Below are 25,765 nucleotides of genomic sequence, written 5' to 3'. Positions count from 1 at the left end.
CAAGCCATGTCTTCCCTGGACCGGAAACAAGCATCCTGGGACCGGTTTCGGATTCATAATCCTCATCAGCCAGGCTATCTTGAATCCAGTGGCCAAGTGAGCAAGGGACTCACGTCTGAGCATACCCTGCCACACTTAGGGCGAACAAAGCGATACAAAAGGGGATGATGGACGGAGCGCTTGAGCAAATCAAACATGGACCCGCAGTCAACTGATCTGGGTTTAATCCATCACCATTCTGTAGCTCACTCGGCCACCCCAGTTCAGACATTGCTATATGCAAATCAGTCTGACCCTGTGCCTCATGGGAACAGTACAGCCCGAACTGCCAAGCGATGTCTTCCCTGGACCGGAAACAAGCATCCTGGGACCGGTTTCGGATTCATAATCCTCATCAGCCAGGCTATCTTGAATCCAGTGGCCAAGTGAGCAAGGGACTCACGTCTGAGCATACCCTGCCACACTTAGGGCGAACAAAGTGATACAAAAGTGGATGATGGACGGAGCGCTTGAGCAAATCAAAAACTCGCCCCCAGTCAACTGATCTGGGTTTAATCCATCACCATTCTTTAGCTCACTCGGCCACCCCAGTTCAGACATGGCTATATGCAAATCAGTCTGACCCTGTGCCTCATGGGAACAGTACAGCCCGAACTGCCAAGCCATGTCTTCCCTGGACTGGAAACAAGCATCCTGGGACCGGTTTCGGATTCATAATCCTCATCAGCCAGGCTATCTTGAATCCAGTGGCCAAGTGAGCAAGGGACTCACGTCTGAGCATACCCTGCCACACTTAGGGCGAACAAAGCGATACAAAAGGGGATGATGGACGGAGCGCTTGAGCAAATCAAACACTCACCCCCAGTCAACTGATCTGGGTTTAATCCATCACCATTCTTTAGCTCACTCGGCCACCCCAGTTCAGACATGGCTATATGCAAATCAGTCTGACCCTGTGCCTCATGGGAACAGTACAGCCCGAACTGCCAAGCCATGTCTTCCTTGGACCGGAAACAAGCTTCCGAGGACCGGTTTCTGGCATTCCAGCCGTCTTCAGCCCGGCTTGCTTGAATCCAGTGGCAAAGTGAGCAAGGGACTCACGTCTGAGCATACCCTGCCACACTTATGGCGGCCAAAAGTGGTACAAAAGGGGGTGGTGATGGACGGAGTGTCTGAATCAATCAAACACTCACACCCAGTCAAAAGATCTGGGTTTAATCCATCACCGTTCTATAGCTCACTCGGCCACCCCAGTTCAGACATGGCTATATGCAAATCAGTCTGACCCTGTGCCTCATGGGAACAGTACAGCCGGAACTGCCAAGCCATGTCTTCCCTGGACCGGAAACAAGCATCCTGGGACCGGTTTAGGATTCATAATCCTCATCAGCCAGACTATCTTGAATCCAGTGGCCAAGTGAGCAAGGGACTCACGTCTGAGCATACCCGCCCACACTTAGGGCGAACAAAGCGATACAAAAGGGGATGATGGACGGAGCGCTTGAGCAAATCAAACACTCACCCCCAGTCAACTGATCTGGGTTTAATCCATCACCATTCTTTAGCTCACTCGGCCACCCCAGTTCAGACATGGAAGCTTGTTTCCGGTCCAGGGAAGACATGGCTTGGCAGTTCGGGCTGGACTGTTCCCATGAGGCACAGGGTCAGACTGATTTGCATATAGCCATGTCTGAACTGGGGTGGCGGAGTGGGCTATAGAACGGTGATGGATTAAACCCAGATCTTTTGACTGGGTGTGAGTGTTTGATTGATTCAGATGCTCCGTCCATCACCACCCCCTTTTGTACCACTTTTGGCCGCCATAAGTGTGGCAGGGTATGCTCAGACGTGAGTCCCTTGCTCACTTTGCCACTGGATTCAAGCAAGCTGGGCTTAAGACGGCTGGAATGCCAGAAACCGGTCCTCGGAAGCTTGTTGCTGGTCCAGGGAAGACATGGCTTGGCAGTTCGGGCTGGACTATTCCCATGAGGCACAGGGTCAGACTGATTTGCATATGGCCATGTCTGAACTGGGGTGGCAGAGTGGGCTAAAGAACGGTTATGGATTAAACCCAGATCTTTTGACTGGGTGTGAGTGTGTGATTGATTCAGATGCTCCGTCCATTACCACTCCCTAAAATCATGGACAGTTGTGAAACATATGGTACACATGCGAGGTACAAAATCAATTGGGGAAAAATCATACTTATATCCAGCAGACAAGAGTGGCGGCTATAATGCGGGCCTAAGTCAAATCCAGTTGGCGCGGGAGGGTATAAAATATCTAGGGATCTACATCACAACAAAAGGAAAGATGCAACTCTGTAATTTGTTACCAAATTGCATTTCTCTTATGCAATTCGAGATTAGGAATGGTCATGTTTAGGGCATCCCCTCCTAATACCGAATAGCAGTGGTATGTATAAATGTTTTGCGACCGAAATGTGGTCGCAAAACTTTCATATTTACCGACTTTGTAGAGAAGGCAGTAACCCATTCGCAAACAGGAAAAGGTCTCCAAGCGCTACATTACAAAAATGATATATTGCTATATTCAAAAAGCAATCACAGGCATGGTAGTCTGCTGACACCAGCATGCCACCGTCCCTGTGATTATAGCTGTTCCCAATGGGTCGCAAATTGCGACCTGCCTCAGTAAAATTGATGAGGTAGGTCCATTTGCGACTTATTGGAAATCCCAAACAGTGTCGGAGACAATCCTGTACAGTACTGTTTGCGATTTCCTGATTGCAAATCACAAGAATTCATATTTAGGAAATTGCAAACTGACTCTTTTGTCCATCTGCCACTCGATGTGGTATGGCCTTCAGTTTGCTAATCAGATTTCCTAAAACAGTTTTGACTGATGTAACATATTGAGATACAGTTAGAGTGTATGATTTCTAATCAGGCTCAATGCTTCAATCCCCAGAGAAGTACAGAATACTGGGAAAGCTTAAGTCATTTTCTGGATTTTGTTTGCTACATATTGGATGAGTGAGGGTTGTGTCACAAATGAATACTTACTCTTTAGCTATAACAAAGGCATCCCCTATCTCTATGAGGTCCCTTTGGGTCATCGTTTTGCCGAACATCAGGACCATAGTGTGGCTAGAGATAGAGCACACGTTAATGCACCACAGCCTGCATGGGGCGTAGGGCTTTAAAAAGCCATACTATAAAAGCCAGGAGCAATACTCATATTTATGATGTTAGTGCTTAGTAGATTGTGGAGAGATTGAGTGCCTAGACCACCTGGCACTCAGAGCACCCTTTGAAAGTCTCCCACATCTGAGCTGTATTCTATTTACCATGTGCATCCCATGGTGTAAGCGCCACTCCCATCGCTGCTGCAGCCCCAGCATCATCTTGTATTACCAGCTGTCATTGAACTGCAGCTTTATATCCCTGGTGGCGGCTTAAGCTTTTGAGGCCTTCCATGTGTCAGTCATGTCCCAGTGTTTCTGATCTAGTTGTCTGAGCAGCAGCAGCACCCTTCTGCACCAGAAGCTGCACCATCTGAACGGTGAGTGGGGTGTTAGTGGCACCTCCATTAAAAAAAAAAAATGTTGTTACTTGTTTTATTCAGTGCAGTTAAAAAACTTCTTTATTTAGGCAAAGCCATAAAATGTTTCCATCAATACAGTTAATAAACAACACCTCAATCCAATCAGTGCTAGCAAAACGTGCCATGTATTACAGCCTAAAATATGTTCACATCTTATATTTATACACATTATTATATACAGTTCAAAGAGATAGTTACAAATGTGCATTCATTATTAAATTGATAAAATCAGCTTTTAACAATCACAATTTTAATTAATAAGGGACAACCTAATCATTTGATAGCTAGTCTTCTTTTTGTCAACATCCCCCCAAAAACATTGATGTTGCACTGACATACAGTGCAGAAGGATCTATTCTTAGGGCTTATTTAAAAGCCCTTGCAACACTTTTGTTGTGTTTCGTCACTTTTTATGATGCACTGGCAGTGTAAAAAATGCACCATGTGCCTATTTAAAAGTGACACATATAGGCAGATGCATCACTTTGTAAACCCCAACGCTACGTTATACCTGTGCTAGTTATAATGTATGCAGGTGGGTAATGCCCCTGTATCTAAGCCTGGTAGAAGTGGCGCATTGAAACCTATCAGATTTCAGTATCCCACTTCTAGGACACCATTGCGTCAAATCTTTCCACCTGCCTCATAGCAGGCATATGGGAGATGCAGTACTATAATCATTGCCCTCCCCCCTGCATCACGCTTACGACACAACTCCAGTAATGCGTCCGTTTTGTGCCGACAGATAACGCAGAAGTACTGATGTATCTTTCATTCCTTATGATATGATGTGTCATAGGTAAATATGACGCATCCATTGTGTCGCAAGGAGGGCGCACGGAGAAGTGTTGCATTGCTGCTTTGTCACAGCGATGCAACACTTCTCATAAATCAGGCCGTTAGTATCCTCGAGGCAGAGCGGCGACACAAAGTCCCCATTAATCTGCATAGAGGTGCCAGCAAAGCCAAACGAATCTGGGCATAGGCCGGGCAAGCACAGAGCACATGTGGCTCAGTCTCTGCCTCGTCGCCAGTTCTCAGTATCAGAGCTTGACCACTTTACAGTCAAATACTTTAAAGGGAGAGTCCCTACTCTATATTGTTTCCTATCTAACCGGACCGTGATCAGGTCTGCGTACATCTCTAACCCATGCACTACTTTAAATGTAAACATTCCCCCGTCAGTAAGGTGCCACCACTTTGGCTCTTCCCTCTCTATTGTCAATGCCCAGGACTGTTGTTTTTTTAGTGAACTATTTGTTGTGTTACTTGCAGTATGCAGTGTTCAGCAGTGCTTCTGAAAACCACTAGTTTATATTACTCTGATGATACTAGCAACACTTACTGAGATCACCCTTGTGTTACAGGCAGGAAACACATAGCAGCCCCTGTATCTACTAGGAAGATCCAGTGGAGCTCAGCAACATTATGTGCTGTCGACCCCTCTTTTATCCTGCACTCTGATGTTACTTGAGAATCAGGGTAAACACTGACCATTAAACATCCTCCTAATGGGAATACATACGAAATGAGCAGCAATCTAGCATAATGTGAACCGGTACACAAGCAGTGAGTCATGGGGGAGGCAGAAGCCAATATATATTTATCATAATCACATGCTGAATATGTCAACACATGTATTAGCTTGTTTTGTAACTGCTGACTATAAAGGTAACGAGCTATTCAATAAAGAAACACTCAGCCATAACAACCCATCGCAAAGTCACACCACTTTTGGTCCTGAAATGGCTGCTGGTGGTTCAGTGCCCAAAAGTGCATTTGAGCAGAACTTTGATCCAGAGTTTATGTTCAATTTATATTTTCGCCTTGACTGTCCATTCGCTGAGGACACGGTGGCCAAAGGACTAAAAGCATTGGAAGAAGCTTTCACCACATGTAAGTACACCTTTGCACAGCTACACGCCGACTTATGCACCATACCTGGGCTCTCGTTACAAATAGCCTTTTAATGTGACATTTTTTAGATGGATTTTTCAGGTGTGATAAATACTTGTTTTTAGCTCAACAAAATGCTCTTGTTCCTGTCAATGCTGGTAATTCCCCCCCCCCCCCCGTAAATATGCCAAGTTTGACCCGCCGATATGTATTACAAAACCCATAATGATATATATGATACAATGAGTTACTGCCCAGCGCACAATGAACTGAGATGCCCTTAAGGGGGTCCTTCGACCTTCCTGAGCTCAATCATTTTGAGTGTCTTCACTTCATGCAATCACTGCCTCCAGAATCCTGTTTTCAGACGCTGTTCAAATGTGCTTGGGACAAAAACCACCTTAACTTTCCGACAAGAACATGAAACAGAGCCACATTCAAATGTGTTGTGAGAGGCCCCAGGGCTCACTGTGGACCAGATGTGAGAACCATTGTGCAGGTTGCAGTCAGCCCATTGAACTGTTTGCAACCGGAAAAATGCATTGTGTCATGTACAAGAGAAAAGATGCCACTCGGTAACTTGTTACCAAATTGCATTTTGCTTTTGCGTTTCGATATTAGGAGCTGTCATGCTTAGGGCATCCCCTCCTAATACTAAATAGCAGTGGTATGTAGGAATGTTTTGTGAACGAAATGTGGTTGCAGAACATTTCTAGTTACCGACTTTGTAGAGGAGGCAGTAGCCCATTTGCAGACGGGAAGGGGTCGTCAGGGGCTGCATTACAAAAAATGATATATTGCTATATGTAAAAAGCAATCAGTCACTCAGTCAGGAACCATGAATGTTTTAATAGAGAAGTATAGTAGACTGGGAAAGCTTAAGTCGTTTGTAGGATTTTTTTTGCTGCATATTGGATGAGTGAGGGTTGTGGCACAAATGAACACTCACGCTTGAGCTATAACAAAGGCAACCTCTTTCTTTATGAGGTCCATTCGGACATCAGGATCATTTCGAAAGAATGTAGCCCGTAGTGTGGCTAGAGATAGAGCACATATTAACCCCTTGGGCACAGCCGCGATTCTGCGCCTGTGCGGCGTTTTTCGAAGTGGGCGGGTTTATGACAGCCCCCAGCCGTCATCAGCACACGAGCCCCGTGATGCATGGCCGTCATCAGCATCGAAGGGGTTAATGCACCACAGCCTGCATGGTGCGTAGGTCCTATTAAACCCAGTAGTAATACGAGTATTAATGATGTTAGTGCTTAGTAGATTGTTGAGATGTGGATTGTAAAAAACACCTGGCACTCAGAGCGCCCTTTGAGAGTCACCCACATCTGTGCTGTATTCTATTTGCCGTATACATCCCATGGTGAAAGCACCACTCCCATCGTTGCTGCACCCCCAGCATCATCTTGGACTGCCAGCAGTCAGGAAACTGTAGCTTTATTTCACTGGCAGCCACGGCCGGTAGTGGGAGTACCTGCCGGGCGGTGATGTTGGGAGGGGGAAGGGCAAAAAATAAAACGAATTTCGTTGCGCGCACTGCATCGCATTTGGTGATGCAGTGCACGAAACGAAATTCGTTTTTTTATATGTTTACTTACCTGTAAAGCTCCGTAATCCATACATTACTACCCCCACCCTGCCCCTCGCCACGTCACCGCCCGGCAGGAACTCCCACTAACGGCTGTGGCTGATCACTGGTGGCAGGAGTTGTTGGCGACCTGACCGTTTGAGGCCATCCATGTATCAGTGATGTTCCAGTCTTTCTGATCTAGGTCTCTGAGCAGCAGCAAGCACTCTTCTGTTACAGACTACACCATCTGCACTGTGAGTGTGGTGTTAGTGGCAAGTTCATTAATCGAACCATTTTGTTACTTGTTTTATTCACTTCACTTAAAAAATACTTTATTTAGGCAAAGCCATAAAAGGTTTCCGTCAATACAGTTAATAAACAACATTCTTAATCTAATCATTGCCATTAAAACGTGCCATTTATTACAGCCTAAAATCTTTTCACATCTTATATTTATACACATTATTATATACAGTTCAAAAAGATAGTTAAAAATGAGCAAAAGTAATCAAATTGATAACATTAGCTTTTGACAGTCTCAATTTTAATTAAGAAGGAACATCATCCTCATTTGATAGCTAGTCTTCTTTTTGCCCCCCTAAAATAATCCGTGGTGTTGTAACGCCTGCCGTTTCAACACAGCTGTTATACAGCGAATGCCTTTATCATGCATATTTTAACAATGATTATGCCTTTACCACGCATGCTTTTACAACAAATTTCATTGTTGAAGCACGAAAGTTAAAGACATATGTGTAGTCAAGTTTTTCCATGATCCCAACCTGAGCCCAAAAACAGGCCTCGGGTGCCCCAAAAAAACAGGGTGAACCCCCTTGGTCCCCAGCCCTAAGAAGGAAAAACAGGCCCACGCCCTAAATTTTAAAACCGTCCTCTGGCACAGCAGTCACCCTGGCTCCCTGCCCTAAAAAAAGCCGACCCGCAGTGGCACCATCCTAAAAACGTCATGGACCCACACCCTCCTGTACAACCCCACTTACCTCACGATGAGCCAAGCAGCTCCTGAACACTGATGTGTGGCACAGTTTGTGTTTGTCTCTTCGCTCCTCTAACAATGTCAATAGCCTTTACCACAATGGTGCCTTTACTACAGCTACCATACATAAGCCCTTACCACCAGTGCCACGCATATGACCTTATCTTTACAATGTTCATTTGTTGTAAAGGCATGAGTAGTAAAGGCATATGCATTGTAAAACCTTGTGTGGTAACGGATACTCGTGGTAACAGTCCACATGTTGTTACAACCACGTGGCAAAGGCTATGCGTGATAATAGCTGCGTTTTAAATAGTTTTTCTTGTTTAAAAATGCATTAATCAAATACAATGTTATGGTTCTTCAAAATGTGTATGAAGTAAAGATTTGTTACATGCACCAAATGTTATAGATCCTCCTTTTTGTTCCGTCTTACATGTTGCGCAACACTCCAAACCCCACTCACATCTATACTGTGTCCTAGAAAACATAAATAAAGAAAAAATATGGTGGGTGATGAGAATAAGTAGCTGATAATGAGCATTAAATTATAGAAAATTTAGATTTTTTTGCACCATTTCTAATTGCAGTAAATACATTGGTAAATCCAGTTGGAAAATCTGACCTTCAGGTAGGGTCAGATTTGACCAGGTCATGCACACATAGGTTGACCAGCAGATGTCATATCTGGTCTTTAGTGTGATGTATACACGTCCATGAATGAGTCTAAAAATAGCAATGTGGCTGGCTTTGCAACCAAGAATAGTTGCACATGCCAAAGAAAACTTTGATTGATAGTGAAAAGCCTACTCTAACATTAATAGTGTTTGAACCTCGTGATGCCCAATATTTGGGTGTGAAACACCTTTGCAGTGAAAAGATTCAAAGGGCTATTTCAGGTTGTAGACTGTGGTGCCATTTCTCCAGAGAAAAGCTCTACTTAAGGCCATATCCTTTTCATATGTTGACTTAAAGCTTTATTAGGAGGTTGCTAGTTCCACTGTCGGCCTGCCAACAGTGTCTACAGGAGGACCACCAAGCCCGTTCTGCACCCGCCCACCGGATTCTGAATGTAATCAAGGGGGGGCGGGCATTACTGCTGCAGTCACACGGCGTTGGCTGTGCAAGGCTCATAAGAGAGTCTTAACAGAAGACTACTGCCATAACAGCTCCCGCAGCACACTCCTGCATGATGTGGCCTGTATGCCACACCGTGCAGGAAATGGTGGTGCAATTCCAGACACCCAGGACCAGATCCTGCCTGGGACCCTGTTAGCTCCCCTTTCCTGCTTGTCCCTCACCCTTTTCATGGCAGGCTCACCACCATGAAAAGTACAATGGATATGTCGGAAATAATATGCTCGGCTGTGCCGGAATCTGCATCACCAGCATACTGAGGCCATTTGCAGCCTGCCGGCGCAGTGGTATTCTTGATCCCAGTGGAGCGAGCAGTCTTTCGGTGGTCTGACCAGCACACTCAAAATACTGCAGGTGAACGCGCAGTGGTGGTGACGGTCGGACCGCCACCGCGAGTACAGCAGTCCTGAAGACCGCCGTACTTGTAATAAGGCCCTTAGTATAGAGATAGAGAAATCACTTTAATGCTTTTGTACTATATATTGAAAAAAAAAACTAATTTGAGGAAAAAGATTTTGGAACATATGTTGAATATATTATGTTGATATTAGGTCAGCACCTCTGCCGGACAAAAGGTCACACCACAAACTGGCCCTGAGAGGCTGCCTCCCCTATAGTGAATTACTTTTCCAAGGTGTAAAATGGCTACCATTGGACAAAATGGACCTTTGGGAATAAATGGCTTTTTGGCAGATTTCTGGTAAAAGACTGTTAGATTTGGGCATCTCTAGTTGGCAGAGGTAGGTACCTTTGTCCAATAAGGGGCCCTTGCGTCTAGTCTGGGTAAGGGGGTACACTCCCAAAATAACCCCTGCTCACCCCCTTGGTAGCTTGGCACGAGCAGACAGGCTTATCTCAAAGGCAGTGTGTAAAGCATTTGGGAACACATACAGTAACTCAGTGACCACAGATGGACACCACACAAGTTGTAGTATAAAAATAAGTATTTTATATACACTTAACATAAGACCACAAACGACAAAAATCCACAATACTGTACTTCAAAAATGGTAGAATTAACTAAGTTCTCTTAAGATGAAAAATGCGACACTTTGAGTTCAATGTACCTTATGATGCGTAACGCTATACAACGAAAGTGTTGCAGGGAATGTGATGCGTCGGTTCCTTTCACGCAAGAACGGTGATGCGTCGGGTCCCTACTGATGCGTCGGGGATGCGTCGGTTGTTCTCTGCAAGGGGAGGTGATGCGACGGTTTCTTACTGCTCTGCTGTGGCAATGCGACCAGCAGTGCGATGAAGATCCGGTGCAAAGAAACGAAAATGCCGTCTTCTTCTTGATGTGACATGATGTGTGCATGCCCAACGGCCATGCGGCGACTCAACGATTCTTCTGAGCCACGACAGGCCCAGGCCCTGCGACACGAATCCTGGTGATGCAGCAGTGTCTGATGCGACGTCCATCCTCTTCTCCGGCGATACGAGGTGCTTGGGCGGCAATGCGACAGCGGCGGCGACACGCTTCTCCGTTGATGCAGTGGCATCTGATGCGGCGTCGATCCTCTCCTCCGACGATGCGACAACAGCGGCTGCGGCAGTGACACGCTTTTTCTTCGTGAGTCGCGCTTCAAGCTCCTTGCAACACGCAGTCCCTCAGAAAGCCCAACACAACTGCAGGCACTTCCAAAGAACTCTTGGGGAGCTGGTGGGTGAAGTCCCGTTGTCCCTGAGACTTCAGCAGGAGGCAAACTCTTTCTCAAGCCCTTGGAGATCCTTCACAAGTTGATGAAAGTACACACAAATTTCCTCGCTCCTCTCTTTGGCAGTTAGGCAACCACTGCAGACCAATCCCCCAAGCAGCATTTCAGCTTAGGGATTGTCTCTCTGGTTCCTCTCCTCAGCAAAGGTTTCTTCTTGTTTCCCAAAAGTGATCTAATTCTCTGGGGTCTGGGTCCCCCTTTTTATACACAGTTTCTATGTGTTCTCTGAAGGCAGAGAGGCCTTTGCCTAGTCCAAACCAGTTCTGGAGCACTCTGTTTACTTGTATGTATGTATGAATGTAACTGAGCTTATGAAGCGCCTGGTTACACGTAGCAGTGTGTCCCCGCGCTGTACCGCTGAGGAACCCATCCTGGCCTGTTCCTGTGAGGCGCCCACTCCTGGGCACCCCAAGGTGAAGCCAGGCATCCTTAGCGATTAGGGCCGGTGTGGAGATTAAGCAAGCTATTGGCCAGAGTTGCAGAGTGGGACCCATGATTAGAGTAGGCACCGTGGCGAGAATTATCGGGACCGCGGACAATGAGCCCAAGTCCCTGCAGCGATGGGAATTTAACCCTGGTCCCGGGTCAGATCTCTGCATCAGGGTCTGCCGCTCTAACCAGTGAGCCACACTTCTCCACTTGCCTACGTCTTTCCTTTCACAGTGCAGGGCAGAGAAATCAGACGCACCACAGGAGGTGGAGCCAGCATTGTGGAGGGAAGGCACAGCCCTATTCATGTCCCAGGTGCAACCCCTCCCACCCATATGCATGTAGATCTCTTTATTCAGCCCTGTGCTGACTCGCCCAGTCTCCTGGAATCCCCCAGCCCCTGTCACTCAAATTCCAGACAAATAATACACAACCTAGCAGAGGCAGGTCTGGATAGTTAGGCAAGAAAATAACTACTTTCTAAAAGTGGTATTTTCAAACACGGAATGTTAAAACCAACTTTACTAAAAGATGTTTTTTATCATTCTGAGTTCAGGCATACTAAACTCGAATTTCTACCATCTTCTCTGAGTCAGTTAGGATTATAAAATGTAATAATTCTAACAGCCCATTCTGGCCTATGGGGAACAGGTATTCTTGCAATACTGAAAAAAGAAAATGGCTGCAATTCACTATTAGGACACGCCACACACACCAATGCATGTCCTACCTTATACTTACAATGCACCCTGCCCTTGGGCCTACCATAGGGTTGTCTGATATGAAGAAAAGGGAAGGTTTAGGGACTGGCAAGTGGGTGTACTTGCCCAGTCAGCATGGCAGTACCAGACTGCACACAGGCTCTGCGATGGCAGGCCTGAGACACAATTTACGAGCTGCTCTGGTGGCTGGCACAACCAGTGCTGCATGCCCACCAGCAGCATTTGGTTTACAAGCCCTGGGCTCACACAGTGCACTCTACTAGGGTCTGACAAGTAAACCAAACCAACCAATCATGGAATCACTAATCCATACATCAATTTACCATAGGGAGAGCATATGCACTTTAGCATTGATCAGCAGTGGTAAAGTGCCCAGAGTCAAAAAACCAACTAAAACAGGTCGGACAAAATATAGGAGGAAGGCAAAAAGTTCAGGTATGACCCTGCAAAAAGGGCCAAGTCCAACAAAGACCCACAGGTATTTTATAAAATGTGGTCACGGAAGTGAACGAGTACTACAATAAGCTAGCTGGAACTTTTAGAGTAACGTATTGATAGTGAACTTAACTCTGGAATGGTCCTGGAATGGTCCTGTCGCCCCAGGAGGTGTAGTAGGCATAGCTCTAACCTCAATTGGTTATCCAATGGTCGTTTTCTAATTATAGATGGTTAGTCACTGAGTAGTCACAGAGTAGGAATATACAGCTCCACAAAATGGCACAGGGGTCTTGCTATTTTTTAAGGACCCCAGTATAGTGTTACGTTGATTTGACTTCGCTGAAGGAAAACATGTTGAGTTTTGCAAAATTGCCAGAGTTATGCTCATACTTTCTCATATAAAATATTTTTACTTGAAATATACTGGATTAATAACTCTGGCCCGGATAAAAAATGATCTTGACGACAGGGTACCCCTTCATAACCGTCCCACCTAAATATAAATCTAACAGGACATAAAGGGATTTATATTTCAGCAGACGGGATATCCGTCACCTTAATGATGGAGTACCCTGTCTGCCAGATCTAAATCAGGCCTTCTGTACTATTGTATACATTGTGCTACCCTGTGATGATGATGTAGACTGTGACAATAGTCCTACTTTAGTGCATTTACTGTTTGTAAAGTGACTTTTTCAGCTAACGAATTAACTTGCAATTCTTTTCAATCAGATGCCGTTAAAGGAGATCTTCTCATAGGAATTAATAACAATCCCACAGTTCACCAGTACATTTCAGCCAGCAAATACTTCAAAGAAATCATTGCAACAAATTACTCCAAACGCTGCCTTCAACAACTCGTGAAATGGCTGAAGAATGATCCTGGAGCTTATGATTACTCACATATTTTCAAATATGCTTGTAAACTTGAAGACGACAGGTGATGTATGAATAAAGATATTTTTTAGCTATCACAAGTTGCAATATAATAGTATTGTTGTGCTATTCGAAGATTCCATCCCTTGTTTAGAGGATATAAATGAGCTATATTTCTTTACTTCACAAAGATTTAGCGCAAGAATTTTTGACTATAGTTTATCCCAGTATTAAAATTTAAAGAATCTAGAGCAGATTTACAAGAACTGACACATCTCTGCATATTAGCAGAGATGCATCAGTTAATTTGCATCACACAAAAGAATTCTCGTGCCACCATGGATGCGTCGCATTTACAATGCAGCGCACCGTGGCGCAAGGATTGACAGATGCGTGGCGCATCTGTTGGCATAAAGGCAACGCATTGCTGGAGTCATGTTGGAAGCACAACACAACTCCTGCAATGCTTCACTTTGCCTATTATGCTGCGTCACTCTTTATGCCTGATTAAAGCAGGCATAAGGTTTTGACGCAGTGGCATCGTAGAGGCGACACAGTGAAATCTTGTAGATTTCACTGCAACGCTTTTACGAAGCTTTCTTATGTCGGAACGCTCACCCTGCATACATTATACCGGACGCAGGTATGATGTAGCGCAGGGATTTACAACGTGACGCATCTCCCTAGATGCATCACGTTGTAAATATGTTACAATGTGGCGCATTGGTTACGACGCCGCTGCGTCAGAATAATTACGCAACCGAGCATAAAACTGTTGCAAGGGGCCTGTAAATCTGCCCCTCTGTCTTTCATTTGAATATGATTTATTTTCTTTCCATATTATCACAGCTAATAATATTTCATCATTTATGTTACATAAACCTAGATCTGGAAAGGTTTGAATAGCCTGTACAATGTAAATATAGTACCGATGTGCACTTTTAAATAGTATGATTGGTTGTACTATACACAAATAATGAGAATGATAGTCAGAAGGTTCATGGCATTTTCCAAATATCACTGAATGTCTTTAAGTAGGGCAGCCCAGAAGGCCATTTACTCCTATTCACTTATTTTGTAGTAATATTTGGGCATTTTATTGGATTATATACAGTACCGTGTGCATGTTATTAGAATATTAATTTATGAGCATAGGTTTTGGAAAATAGGTTGTGATCTATTTAACCTCCTGCTTTTTGCTTTAGGACTACCTGCTTTTTGGACCTCTGCTTTAAGTAAAAATTACTCGCTGTAAACTCTTTTGAAATGGATTATGGGTGATAGCTGCCAGTGCTTGTTTTTTTAAAGCAAGGTCTGCTGCTGTGCACTTAGTTGGCAGGGTTTGTCTAGACGTGGACCCTTGCTCACTTTCCCACTCGATTCAAGCTAGCCTGGCTGGTGAGGGGTGTCACCCCCAAAAACGGTCCCAGGATTCTTGTTTCCAGTCCCGGTAAGACCTGGCTTGGCAGTTCAGACTGGACTGTTCTCGTGAGGAACAGGTCAACAATGATTTGCCTATGGCTGGGTTTGAACTGGGGTGGTGAAGTGAGCTAAAGGATGATGTTGGATTCAACCCAGATCTAATAGTGACTGGGGTGAGTGTCTGAAAAGTTTTAGCGCTCCATCCATCATCTCCTTGTGTTTGCTTTACTCTAATTTTTTCAACATAAAACTTGTTTCGGTAGATGCAGGCCATCGGAGGTAAGCAATTCAACTGCCTGCTTCTCGGGGTCTTCTCTGCATTTTTTCACGCAGAGAAGACCCCAGAGAATTTGACTCCAGGGAAAGATAAAATACAGCAACCGACTAGTGAAAAAAACTAATATGAAAGCAGGATTGTGAGAAAGACTGACAATCATTCCGGGAGAACAGGTTGAGACACACTGCCATAAGCTGAATTGAAAGTAAAAGACCAGTCGGAGCATAATTAAAACAGGATACGATAGACATCCATTATATATTTCCTGCAGCAAAAGGAACAAGGAAATGGCAAAATGTCCTACGTGAAAATTTCATCGCCTTCATGAAGACCTTCACATAAGCAATTTAAGGTCTCCTATCGAAGGTCGAAACGCGTTGGCATTCTTCAAAGGCACCTTCAAATTGAGAGGTTTAGAGGACAAATGGACACAATACACACTCAATAAAGAATCTTGTTGAGAACTCATACTTTAATCTTGAGTCTTTCAAATTGAGCATAAGATTGTCCCTGACCTCCATTAGACCTCTAGTAAAGCTTTAGGTGAGAACCTAACGAGGAAAGGTTCCTATAGTAATTAAATATTGTGTAGGACCAATACAGCTTGTGTTAAAGAGAACATGTAAATACGTGTATATGTTTCAGATGGGAATAAGACTTTATATTGTTGTTTTGTACTGTATATATGTAAGTATTGTAATGACAGTAACATTTGCAATATAATTCTATGGTTATGTTCAAAATATATTTGGTTTAAGGAACCTTAAAAAAGCAAAATATAAGAAATTATTTAAACGCCCTTAAGTTAATAAAAAGGACTAATGAGGCAAAAGTAAACATTTTGATTTATGGTTTCAGGGGTATTCTATGTATACTTATTTATGTTGATTCCTTCCCCTGAAGTCCTCAACAGAATCACTCCCCTATTTGTTTGAACTCATTACAAACCCATACAGTACACCACGCTCTAACTTCGTCCAATGATGTGAGGTTGAGTGTTGGACAAAAAATCTTCTACCACCCTAATGGTGTTGCATAAACTGTGGCTATAGGCTTAGTTCTACAGGGTCTGACTTTCTCAGCCAATTATGCCTGAAGTGAATCCAGTGCACCAATGCTTAAACATAAAAGTTCAAGTTGTTTTAGCCCCACACAATACCACTCTGTTCTCTTGTTCATGTCAATTTTTTCTAGGTTACTAATAATTCCTTAACAAGGTTTCATGGATGCAGTGGTAATTCAAACCCAATTTGAATGTTCAGAATATCACACACAAGCACTGCACTAAGAAAGAGTAAAAGTGCTTATTCCATAACACTAATTCTGTTGCTTAGCACAGATAGAATAACCACATATAACATGAATAATACAGAACTAAGGCACATAACTAGCTATGACAATAGCATAAACATGTCGGTGAAAGTGAGACATTAATGTTGCAACTTAACACCATAACGCCTACTTCTGAGGGATATGCTATGAGAGCATGGAGTAGATGGAGTAGATTAGCTTGCTTATAGAGTTTATTAAGGTACGATTTACTGCACACCTGGGCTCACCTCTTCCCCTCTCTTGGTATGTTATCACCATTCAGCACAGGATCGCAGCAGTCTGTCATGCTGGCAGGTTCTATCGGGAGAATCTCAGATAGCATCTGGTGTGATGAGCTGGGCAGAAGCTCATATACAGAATGGGTTGGGGATGATAGAGGGACTGAAACAACGTGATGGACATGATAGATGGAGACCGTGGGACACTCCAACGTTCATCAAGCTACCAAACTGAACTCCCTGGTGATGGGCTTGAGCTGGACAGATCCCTTATGGCGGTTACATGGCGAAGGGCAGGGTTACACTTATTTTTCGATGGTACATGACTCATACTCCCGACTGGATTATATATTTGTGCCATCAGGGGCTGCCAGTAGGCAGACGGCTGTAGAGATCCTCCCAAGAGGTTTGTCAGATCACTCCCCAGTCGTTCTTATGGTACAGTTGGGTCCTGTGAATTGACCCCTCTGATGGTGTCTGTCCCCCTGGAATCTGCAGGATGTGAAATATAGGGAACACACAGGGCAGGCAATCGAGCAATACTTAGACATCAATGTTGGGTCGGTAGCAGAAGCTGAACCCCTATGGGAGGTGATGAAGCCAGCCATACGGGGAGTCGATATATCAATTTTCGCAGCTGCACTTCATGCTCGGAAGGAGTCGCTTCTGAGGTCAGAGGCCCACATAATGGAAATTGAGTAGAAAGGTAGGGAAGAGGGGGGAGTCTGGTGTGCTGACAGCTGGTGCTGGCGCGGCAGACTCATGCTGACCTCCTGGTGGTTGAGGCCGGGTTGGCGTGGTTGGCGTCCCACAGTTGGATTTACCAGCGGGCCTCCATGTCAGGGAGCCTTACGCCCGAGGTCCTTCCCAGCATACCAGGCCCAAATGAAAGGGTTCTTGGGGACCCCTCTCTAATTGCAGAGTGCTTTGCAGAGTTATATACTCCTAAGGAGCTTTTACAGGAAGGCATGATACGCTTCTTTATTGACAATTTACCACCCCAGGCCCACTTGGACAAGGCACGCGCAGAGCAGGATCGCCTGCTTACCAAGGAGGAGCTGAGCACAGCGCTGGGGGACTTGAATTCGGGTAAGGCACCGGGTCCCATTGGTTTCCTGTGTGAGGTTTTTAAGAGGCACTTCCCTAAATTGGGGCCTCATTTTCTTAGAGTGGTTGAGGAAGCTAGAGAACAAGGTTGCCTTCTGCAAGACTGTAGACACGCAGAAGTGGTCGTGTTTCATAAACCGGGCTGACCCCTAGACCACCACGTTTTGTATTGTCCTATGTCATTGTTGAATGTCGAGGCAAAGTCTTGGCCAATGCATTGGCCAATCACCTTCAATCTCATATAACTAACTTGATCCATTCTGACCAGGCCGGGTTTATGCCCCAGAGAGCACAGCACCATAATATTCGCCGTGTGCATGTTGCCATAGCCACCATCCGGGCATTAAGGGAATAACTGCCCTTTTACTGGCAGATATGGATAGGGCATTTGACTCCCTTAGTTGGGTATACCTGTTTGCACTCCTAGATCACCTTAATATGGGCCGTCGCATTTTGTCATATCTAAAATTGTTGTATACAGACCTTACAGCGTCGGTGTGCATTGCGGGATCCACTTCCTTTACATTTTCAATTGGAAGGGACACCCGCCAGAGATGTCCCTTGTCACTATATCTTTTTGCCTTGGCAATGGAGCCCCTGGAGGCGTGGGTGCAGATAGATGCACAGTTGACAGGTTTTGAGTGGGCACATGGGCTCTCAAACCGCATTGCATTATATGCCAATGATGTCTTATTCTTTTTAATGGACATCAACAAGATGCGACCGAGGCTGCTCCGTAATATGCAAAATTTTAGGGAGTCTTCAAGTCTTTTCATGAATCTCCATCAGCAGTGCAAGTAACTACGGAGGGGTGAAATATCTGGGAGTCTTCCTGGTGGCCTTGCCAAATGTGTCATGGGACAAAAATATTGTTCCGATATTGGCGCGGGTACGTAAGGAGATAAAAGTTTGGTCGCACATGCCCTTCTCCCTCTATGGCAGATCGAGCATTTTTAAAATGGTATCACAGCCGTGTCTACTCTACAAGCTGCAGAGTCATCCATACCCGGTCAACCCTAAGTGGTTTCGCCAAATTAATGCAGCATTGGGCCAATTTCTGTGGGCGGGGGGTGTCTAGAGTTGTGCTGTGTACCTGCTTTTAGTTGACGTACTGTGGGGGGTTGGCTACGTCAGATGTCTAATCGTACCATATGGCATCGCACTTGCTAACACTGAACAAATGGTGGTATGGAGAAGGACATAACCTGTGTATGCAGTGGAGGGGAGATGCATGAAGGTCTCCACCCATCATACCATTTTGTACTCGGCACCCCTGCACAACTCCCTACCACCGGCCATGAGGATGGTATTCCATGTGTGGAAACAGTCCCTCCGTAAGATGTGTTATGGGACAAGATGACCAGGTAAAACCCACTGTGGCACAATGGGCGTCTATCACAACTGGCTGCTCTACCTGGGTTTCGTGGGTGGGACAATATATGAATCTCTTCATTAGGGGCTGTGATGTGAGGTTCTGTCCTGAAATCCTTCCAAGACCTCTAGCAAGAGTATTAGATGCCAAAAACAAAATTTTATAAATACCTCCAATTTAGGCGCGCCATTTCTACTGGCATCGCAGGGTTAGAGGCTCTCCCCGAATGTAGCCCTATTGAAGCCAAGAAATTTATGGGAGATCTACAAGATAACAACATTTCAAAAATATATCAGTCCCTGGTGACAAATAGCTTTTCTATGTTAGACAAACTTAGAGAAGTGTGGGAGAGTGATCTTGGCCCACTGGATGGGGATGATTGGATGGAGGCATTGGTCTCCCCTAGGGAGGAAGTGGCGTGTCTGCGTCTCATCCAATTTAAATACTTGCACTGGGTGTACTAAACCACACTAAGGCTGTGGAGGGTGGGTCAAGGGTCATGCCCGATATACTTGTGATGTGGTCGGGAGGAAGGATCCCTCATTCACACGATTTGGCATTGCGCAGTACTCACAAGATTCTGGAGAGGGATTCTGGCTTGTCTCGCAGAAGTTTTGGGGTGGGAGCTCCCCTCCTCACCAAGATGGGTAATCCTACCCATTATGGAGGGTGTTGGGGGTAATATGTATAAAAGACATTTGTGGTTGTTGGGGCTGACATTGGCTAAAAGGGACATTGCATGGTTATGGAAAGCATCGGTCCCGGCTTCTCAGTCAGCATGGAAGAATGGTCTTGACATTTGTATAGGATTGGAGATTCCAATATTTAAGGCCAGGGGATGCCCGCAAAAACATCCCAAGATCTGGATGAGATGGGCGGACTATCGGGGACTCTACCTCGATCCAGTGCCTCCTGCAGATGTCTCGGTATTGGGATAATCATGCAGGCCTGTTGGGTGAGGGACCAACTACGTAGAGATGAAATTCATTCTTTGGAGTGGGTGCTGTGGTGGCAATCAAGATGCAGGTGTGGAATAGTGCAACACAGGGGTTATTACATTCATGTTACCTTGTTTTTTATGCTTACAATTCTGAAATTATATAAACTAAATGTCAATGTCATTATTCTGCATTATATGCTATGGAAGATGTCTTTTGTGTTAAGGAGCTCTGAACTGTGTTTTATATTTAAAACAATAAAATTTGTTTATAAAAAAAATATAAGACGTACTAGGATAAAATTATGTCAATACAGATTACACTGTTTGGGCTATAGCTGTTATTTTACCTTGGAAAAGATACTTGCCCCAGAGTGCAGTCACATAAGGAATTCTTATTTGTGTAACTATAGGGAGGTTATCACACTTTAATGTATTAGGGTCAAAGGCATATGACACATTTGCGATTCAAAAGCATATGACCGTTATACATTTCCCCAGGGAGGTAAAGACCACCATGTTTTAAAACCTAAGAAGGTAAAGTCTGCTATTTTCAAATCAGACCTATTGTGAAATGGAGTCCTGGCCTGGCCACAATTGAGTCTGCCCATAGGGTCTGCACGACAATGGACAATTCACTCCATTCACCAATCCCTAAATAAGACCCTGTGCCTGTTCCTGAAAGCTGGGAAGATGGTGTTCTTAGCATATAAAACCTTTTGATGACCACATTTATAGTGAGAAAAAACATATACTTTCTTGCACGGTACTTTTCTCCAATGTTTAAAAATAAAATGTTGCTATTCTTTGCCTTGTTTTTCTGTTCTATCCAGAAATCTTGATTACACTACCCTTAGATTCTTACTGTGGAGAAAAAGGTAAACACTTCTGACCTGGGAGGCAAAAGGACCCAAATTTGGACTGGATAGCCTTTGTGGAAAAAAGTGTTAAGTGTGCAGTCTCCCAATTGTCAAAAAAGTACTGAATCACATGGTGGGGCTGGGTGGAATATTTGGCCCTCAGAAGCAAGGGGTGCAAATATATTGGCACAGTGACCTCTGTGTATCTGAACTCTCTGGTATAAAATCCCTGGATTATCCAATGTCCGAGCGCTGAGCTGTTGAATGGAATCACTGATTTTGATCAGTGTAAATTATAGAATAATATGTTGTTAAACTTAGTGATACATGTTGTGTTTTAAGTTTATGCACTACAATACCATTAAAATAATGTTTATGTTTGTAAAACAAACTCTTGGGTTTTCTAAAACCTTCCAGATTTGGCTATGACATTCTCAACTGCTCGAATTGGTTTATGTGTAAGCACATTGATTTTGGTCGTCAAGTGTTTAAATCGTATCCACAAAGAGGAATAATTGACTTTCCGTACAAGCTCCGTTTGGAATGTCAGGATGACTTGGGCATTTTTTTCCAAATGGAGGGCAATAGTAACAAAAGCTTTGAGACAGAAGTGGTAAAAAAACAACATTAACAAGGAATAGTGGTCAGTAAAGGATAAGGGGTATATTTGTCAAAGTTTTGTAACACACGTGCACCGCGCAAGGTGATGGACTTAGAATGAGAGTTACCTTGCGCGGCCCTGTATGACTTAGTAAATCTGGAGTGATGCAAGGCGGCACATGTCACTGCATTGCGTCGCTCTGACCTGGAACGGCATTCCATGAGGGGAGCCTGGGCGTCAACTGAGTAAGACAAGATAACCTGGGTCTTCACATGCTTTCATCAATGGATGTTGGTGCATTCCCAGATTTACCAAGACTGTTAAACCTGGGAGGTGAAGAAGGAAAAATATATACATTTCTCATTGTTGTTTCATCGTTCATTGTATGCTGCATTCTGCAACCCTTTCAGAGAGAAGAATGATTCCTGCTCAAAAATAATTCTGCAATGGAGCAAGGGTGCCTTCATTGCCGGTAGGCACCAACAAGTGCGCCAGTGCAGTGAGAGAGCAGGACTGATACGGCGTATTCCTGCCCTCTCTTTTTCACACAGCGCAGCACAGCAATGTGTCTTGCTGCGCCGCAATGCTTGAAAGATTGATAAATAGATATTTGTTTTGTTGAATAGGTTTTGGGGGAGTTTTAGAGACCAGAACATGAAAAAAACATCAATACAATATTGATTTGAAATAAGAACCAGTAGAGAGACATAGAACATAGTCAAGTAATTTAGAGAAAAAAAGCAATACAACTCGATAAATATATATCATATTATGTTGTAAAACTATTGCGTATGAAAGAGGGAAGAAAGAAAAAGAGAAAAGGGAGAGAGAAAAAAGTAACAAAGAATATATATGTATATATATATATATATATATCTGCCACCAGTCCCGCCTCCACAAGAAAGAACGGGTCCGACACATGCATAAAGGTTTCTCCAGGTAAGGATTTATTGCCACCAGCTCATGGACGCAAAGTTGATAAAACACCGGGCAGACGCGTTTCGGCGTTTGCCTTCCTCATTGCCAGCTTCGTGCTTTTCAAATGTTATTTTCTGCGCGGGCCATAGCCTGCCGGTTCTATTCCCCTTGGAACTTGGTTAATCCAATTGGAGGCACTGCTCTTGTCACCTCCTGTTGCAGTGCACTATGCTAGCTGGTAGTTGTAGTCCCCACGCATGCTCATTGTCCTTCGTGTTCCCGCAGCATATCACAGGCAGTCTCAAAACACGGACTCTGGTTCAGTGACCGGTCCGTATATATATTCACTGAAAAAACCATAGGTTTCACACACGTTATAGTTACAAATTAGCATTTAAAAAACCTTAGAAATTCACTGAAAAAACCATAGGTTTCACACATGTTATAGTTAGCTGGATATTTCTCTCATACAACACCTTTGAAATTCCTCCGTTATAGTTAGTTCAGCTAACTATAACTCGCACGCCCGCAATGCACTGCTGATAACGTCACATATTACATCACTCATGACATGGTCAGTGACATCACTCATGACATCACTGTTATTATTATTATTATTATTAAAGGCTTTTATATCGCGCTCTATTACTAAAGAAATAGTATCCTGGCGCGTTGAAGGCAGAACAGTTGGGAGAGGACTAATGACTAATAACTGAACATAAGAAAAAACAGTTTAAACTATTGTATTAAAAAGGTGAGTTTTTAGTCCTTTCTTAAAAACATTGAGAGTCGAAGCAGTTTTTAGGTGAAGGGGAAGGGTGTTCCAGGATTTTGCTGCTCTTACCGAAATAGATTGGCCGCCAAGTCTGCAGTATTTGAATTTGGGAACGGACATTTGGCACAGGTTGGCCGATCGCAGGAGGCGATTAGGGACATACAAGCGGAACCTTTTCCACAAGTAGATAGGGCCAATTTGATGAATAGCTCGGTAGGCCATCACTAAGATTTTGAACTGAATCCTGAGGGCAACAGGAAGCCAATGAAGAGCACACAGCAAAGGGTGTGCACTAGAACGCCTAGGAACATTGAATGGGAGCCTGGCAGCAGCGACTTCTGAATGACCTGGAGGCGGTGAATCAGGTATGCCGGTAGTCCGCCAAACAGACCATTCGCGTAATCCAACCTAGAGAGTATCAAGGCGCGAATAACGGTCTCTTTAGCTTCTTTCGGCAGGAGAGGGAAGAACCTACGTAGAGTTTTTAGGGTAGCAAAACAGACCCCCGTGAGTTTCTTAATGTGATCCTCAAACTTAAGGTTCTTACTGAACCAGACTCCTAGGTTTTTTACTGGGCCAGATGTGGCTTTTGGAGGGGGTAGGTCAGCAGGCCAGAGACGCTCATTAAAGTCCTCAGGAAAAGAGCCATACAACAAGATCTCAGATTTACTTTTTTTTTTTTTTTTTTTTTTTTTTTTTTGGTTATAAACTTTTATTCAGTGACAGTACATACACACAGCTCTATGCCTACAACCCTGAGGCCGGCAGCCACGTAAGTGAACATCCAGATCATCATAGTAGGACCGGCAGATCAACGGAGCGGGAGCCCCGCAGGGAACAGTGGGAGTCCCGCCCCCTCTCAACTGTTGGGCACACATACTCTCGGTTCCATGGCCCACCCATCCTAACCCAGCCCCCCCCTTCTGGAGCCCACCCAGCCCCAATGTGTGGTTATGTGTGTTAGTGTGGAATGTCTGCCTATCCCCTGAAACCCAGCCTATAACCTCTCTTACAACCACCCCTCTCAAACTAACCCCCTTCCCCCCCTTAACTACCCCCGTGCTTGCCTCTGCGTGAGTCCCAATCCTATGCCTCTTCCCTACCCGTCCTCCCAGACCGTGACCTACCCTCCACCCACTCCAAATCTCAGTGCCCCCTGTGTACTGTGACGACCCGCCCTACAAGCAACTCACTGGAAATAGCAGTCAAAGGGCATACTGCCACATACTTCCCACCACCCCTGGGGACTCATCCAATGACGCACCCAGGCCTCCACTAAGCACTTAACACAAAAGAGTAGAGCCCCGAGCCTCAGAGTCCTCCTCACCGATTTGGTTCTCCTCTTCCTCATGCTCCGAATCCGTATCAGACTTTTTGGTAGAATACGTCAGGTACTGGTCCCAGAAATTTTTGGGTCTGCTGCGAGGGGGTAGAAGCTCGCTATAGAGCTGCGACTGAGTGCACCCATTTATCATATCTCTGGACCATCTATCTTTGGTCGGGAGAGGACCTCTCATCCAACATCTCGCCACCGACCGTCGGGCCATTATGAATCCCAGGTCTGCAAGGCGGCGCATCGCCGGTGGGAGAATTCTGGAGTGTCCCAGGAGAGCCAGCGCCGGGTCAACCGGAATCTCGGTCTCCAGTATGGAGCCCAGCTCCTCAAATACGTCCGCCCAGAATCTATTGATGCCCGGGCACGTCCACGCAAGATGCATGAAATCCGCCACCGGAGAGTGGCATCGCTCGCACTCCGCTGATTGTCGGAGGCCATACCTATGTAGGCGTTCAGGGGTGTAATACACTCTTTGCAGGAATTTAAAATGGATGAGTCTATGTCGAGCATTAATGGAGACCCTTCTGGTATTGCGGCAGCAGTATTCCCACATAGAATCGCTTATTTCCGCCTGCAAATCCCGTTGCCATGCTGAGCGAGCTTTGGAGATAGTATGTTGGCCGCTACGCTGGCCTATCCGGTACAACCGGGATACAAGGTGGCTAGGGGATGGCGTCTTGATAACGTACGTCAGTTCCGGGATCTCAGGAGGCTCCTGCATGGTCACGCCCAACGTGTCCCGTAACGCCGTGCGGATCCTGTGGAAATGGAAACGCTGCATTAGCGTGGCAGACGGCCTGGATTGTGCCAGCTGTGTCCAGGTGATCGCTGTGCCCTCTATGAATAGGTCTCCCAGCTTGAGTATGCCCAATTGTCGAAGCGCACACAGGACCCCCTTCTCCCGTAGGGGTGAGAGCCACACAGCCCAGTCTATAGGGACTAGTGGGGAATACAATAGGTCCTGTCCGTGTCTCCGAGCCAATGAATGCCACGCATGGTTAGTCGCCGTTATTGAGTCCAACGTACCAACCCGACGCGAGGCCGGTTCAAACACCGTGGCCGGCGGGGGGAGAGGGGCGGCGAAAAGGGTTTCCAGTATCACGTGGGGGATGTTACGATCCCCGTGAGTCCATGTATGCAAATGCGTCGCTTGCGCAACCCTGTAGTATCTCTCTAAGTCGGGAGCCCCTAATCCTCCTTGCTCATATGGGAGCGTTAGGATTTGCCACTGTACCCTCGGTTGCTTGCCCCCCCAGG

The 25,765-nt window shown here is 45.1% G+C and overlaps 1 protein-coding gene across 2 annotated transcripts in view; it reads left to right on the top strand.

The window, feature by feature from the left end:
- Positions 1-5,280: 5,280 nt before the first annotated feature.
- The window catches only part of LOC144808021 (indolethylamine N-methyltransferase-like), a 44,787-nt gene continuing 24,302 nt past the window's right edge, over positions 5,281-25,765 (top strand). For both annotated transcript variants that reach the window (XM_078673583.1, XM_078673584.1), the window contains exons 1-2: positions 5,281-5,463; positions 13,210-13,417. In XM_078673583.1, the coding sequence (XP_078529709.1) occupies positions 5,313-5,463; positions 13,210-13,417 (359 nt within the window). In that variant the 5' untranslated portion in view covers positions 5,281-5,312. The remainder of the gene's footprint in view (positions 5,464-13,209; positions 13,418-25,765) is intronic.

This window comes from Lissotriton helveticus, chromosome 1_2 (genome assembly GCF_964261635.1).
Source record: "Lissotriton helveticus chromosome 1_2, aLisHel1.1, whole genome shotgun sequence".
Lineage (NCBI taxonomy): Eukaryota > Metazoa > Chordata > Amphibia > Caudata > Salamandridae > Lissotriton > Lissotriton helveticus.
The sequence above is the reverse complement of the archived record's forward strand: the minus strand, read 5'-3'. Positions and strand labels throughout refer to the sequence as shown.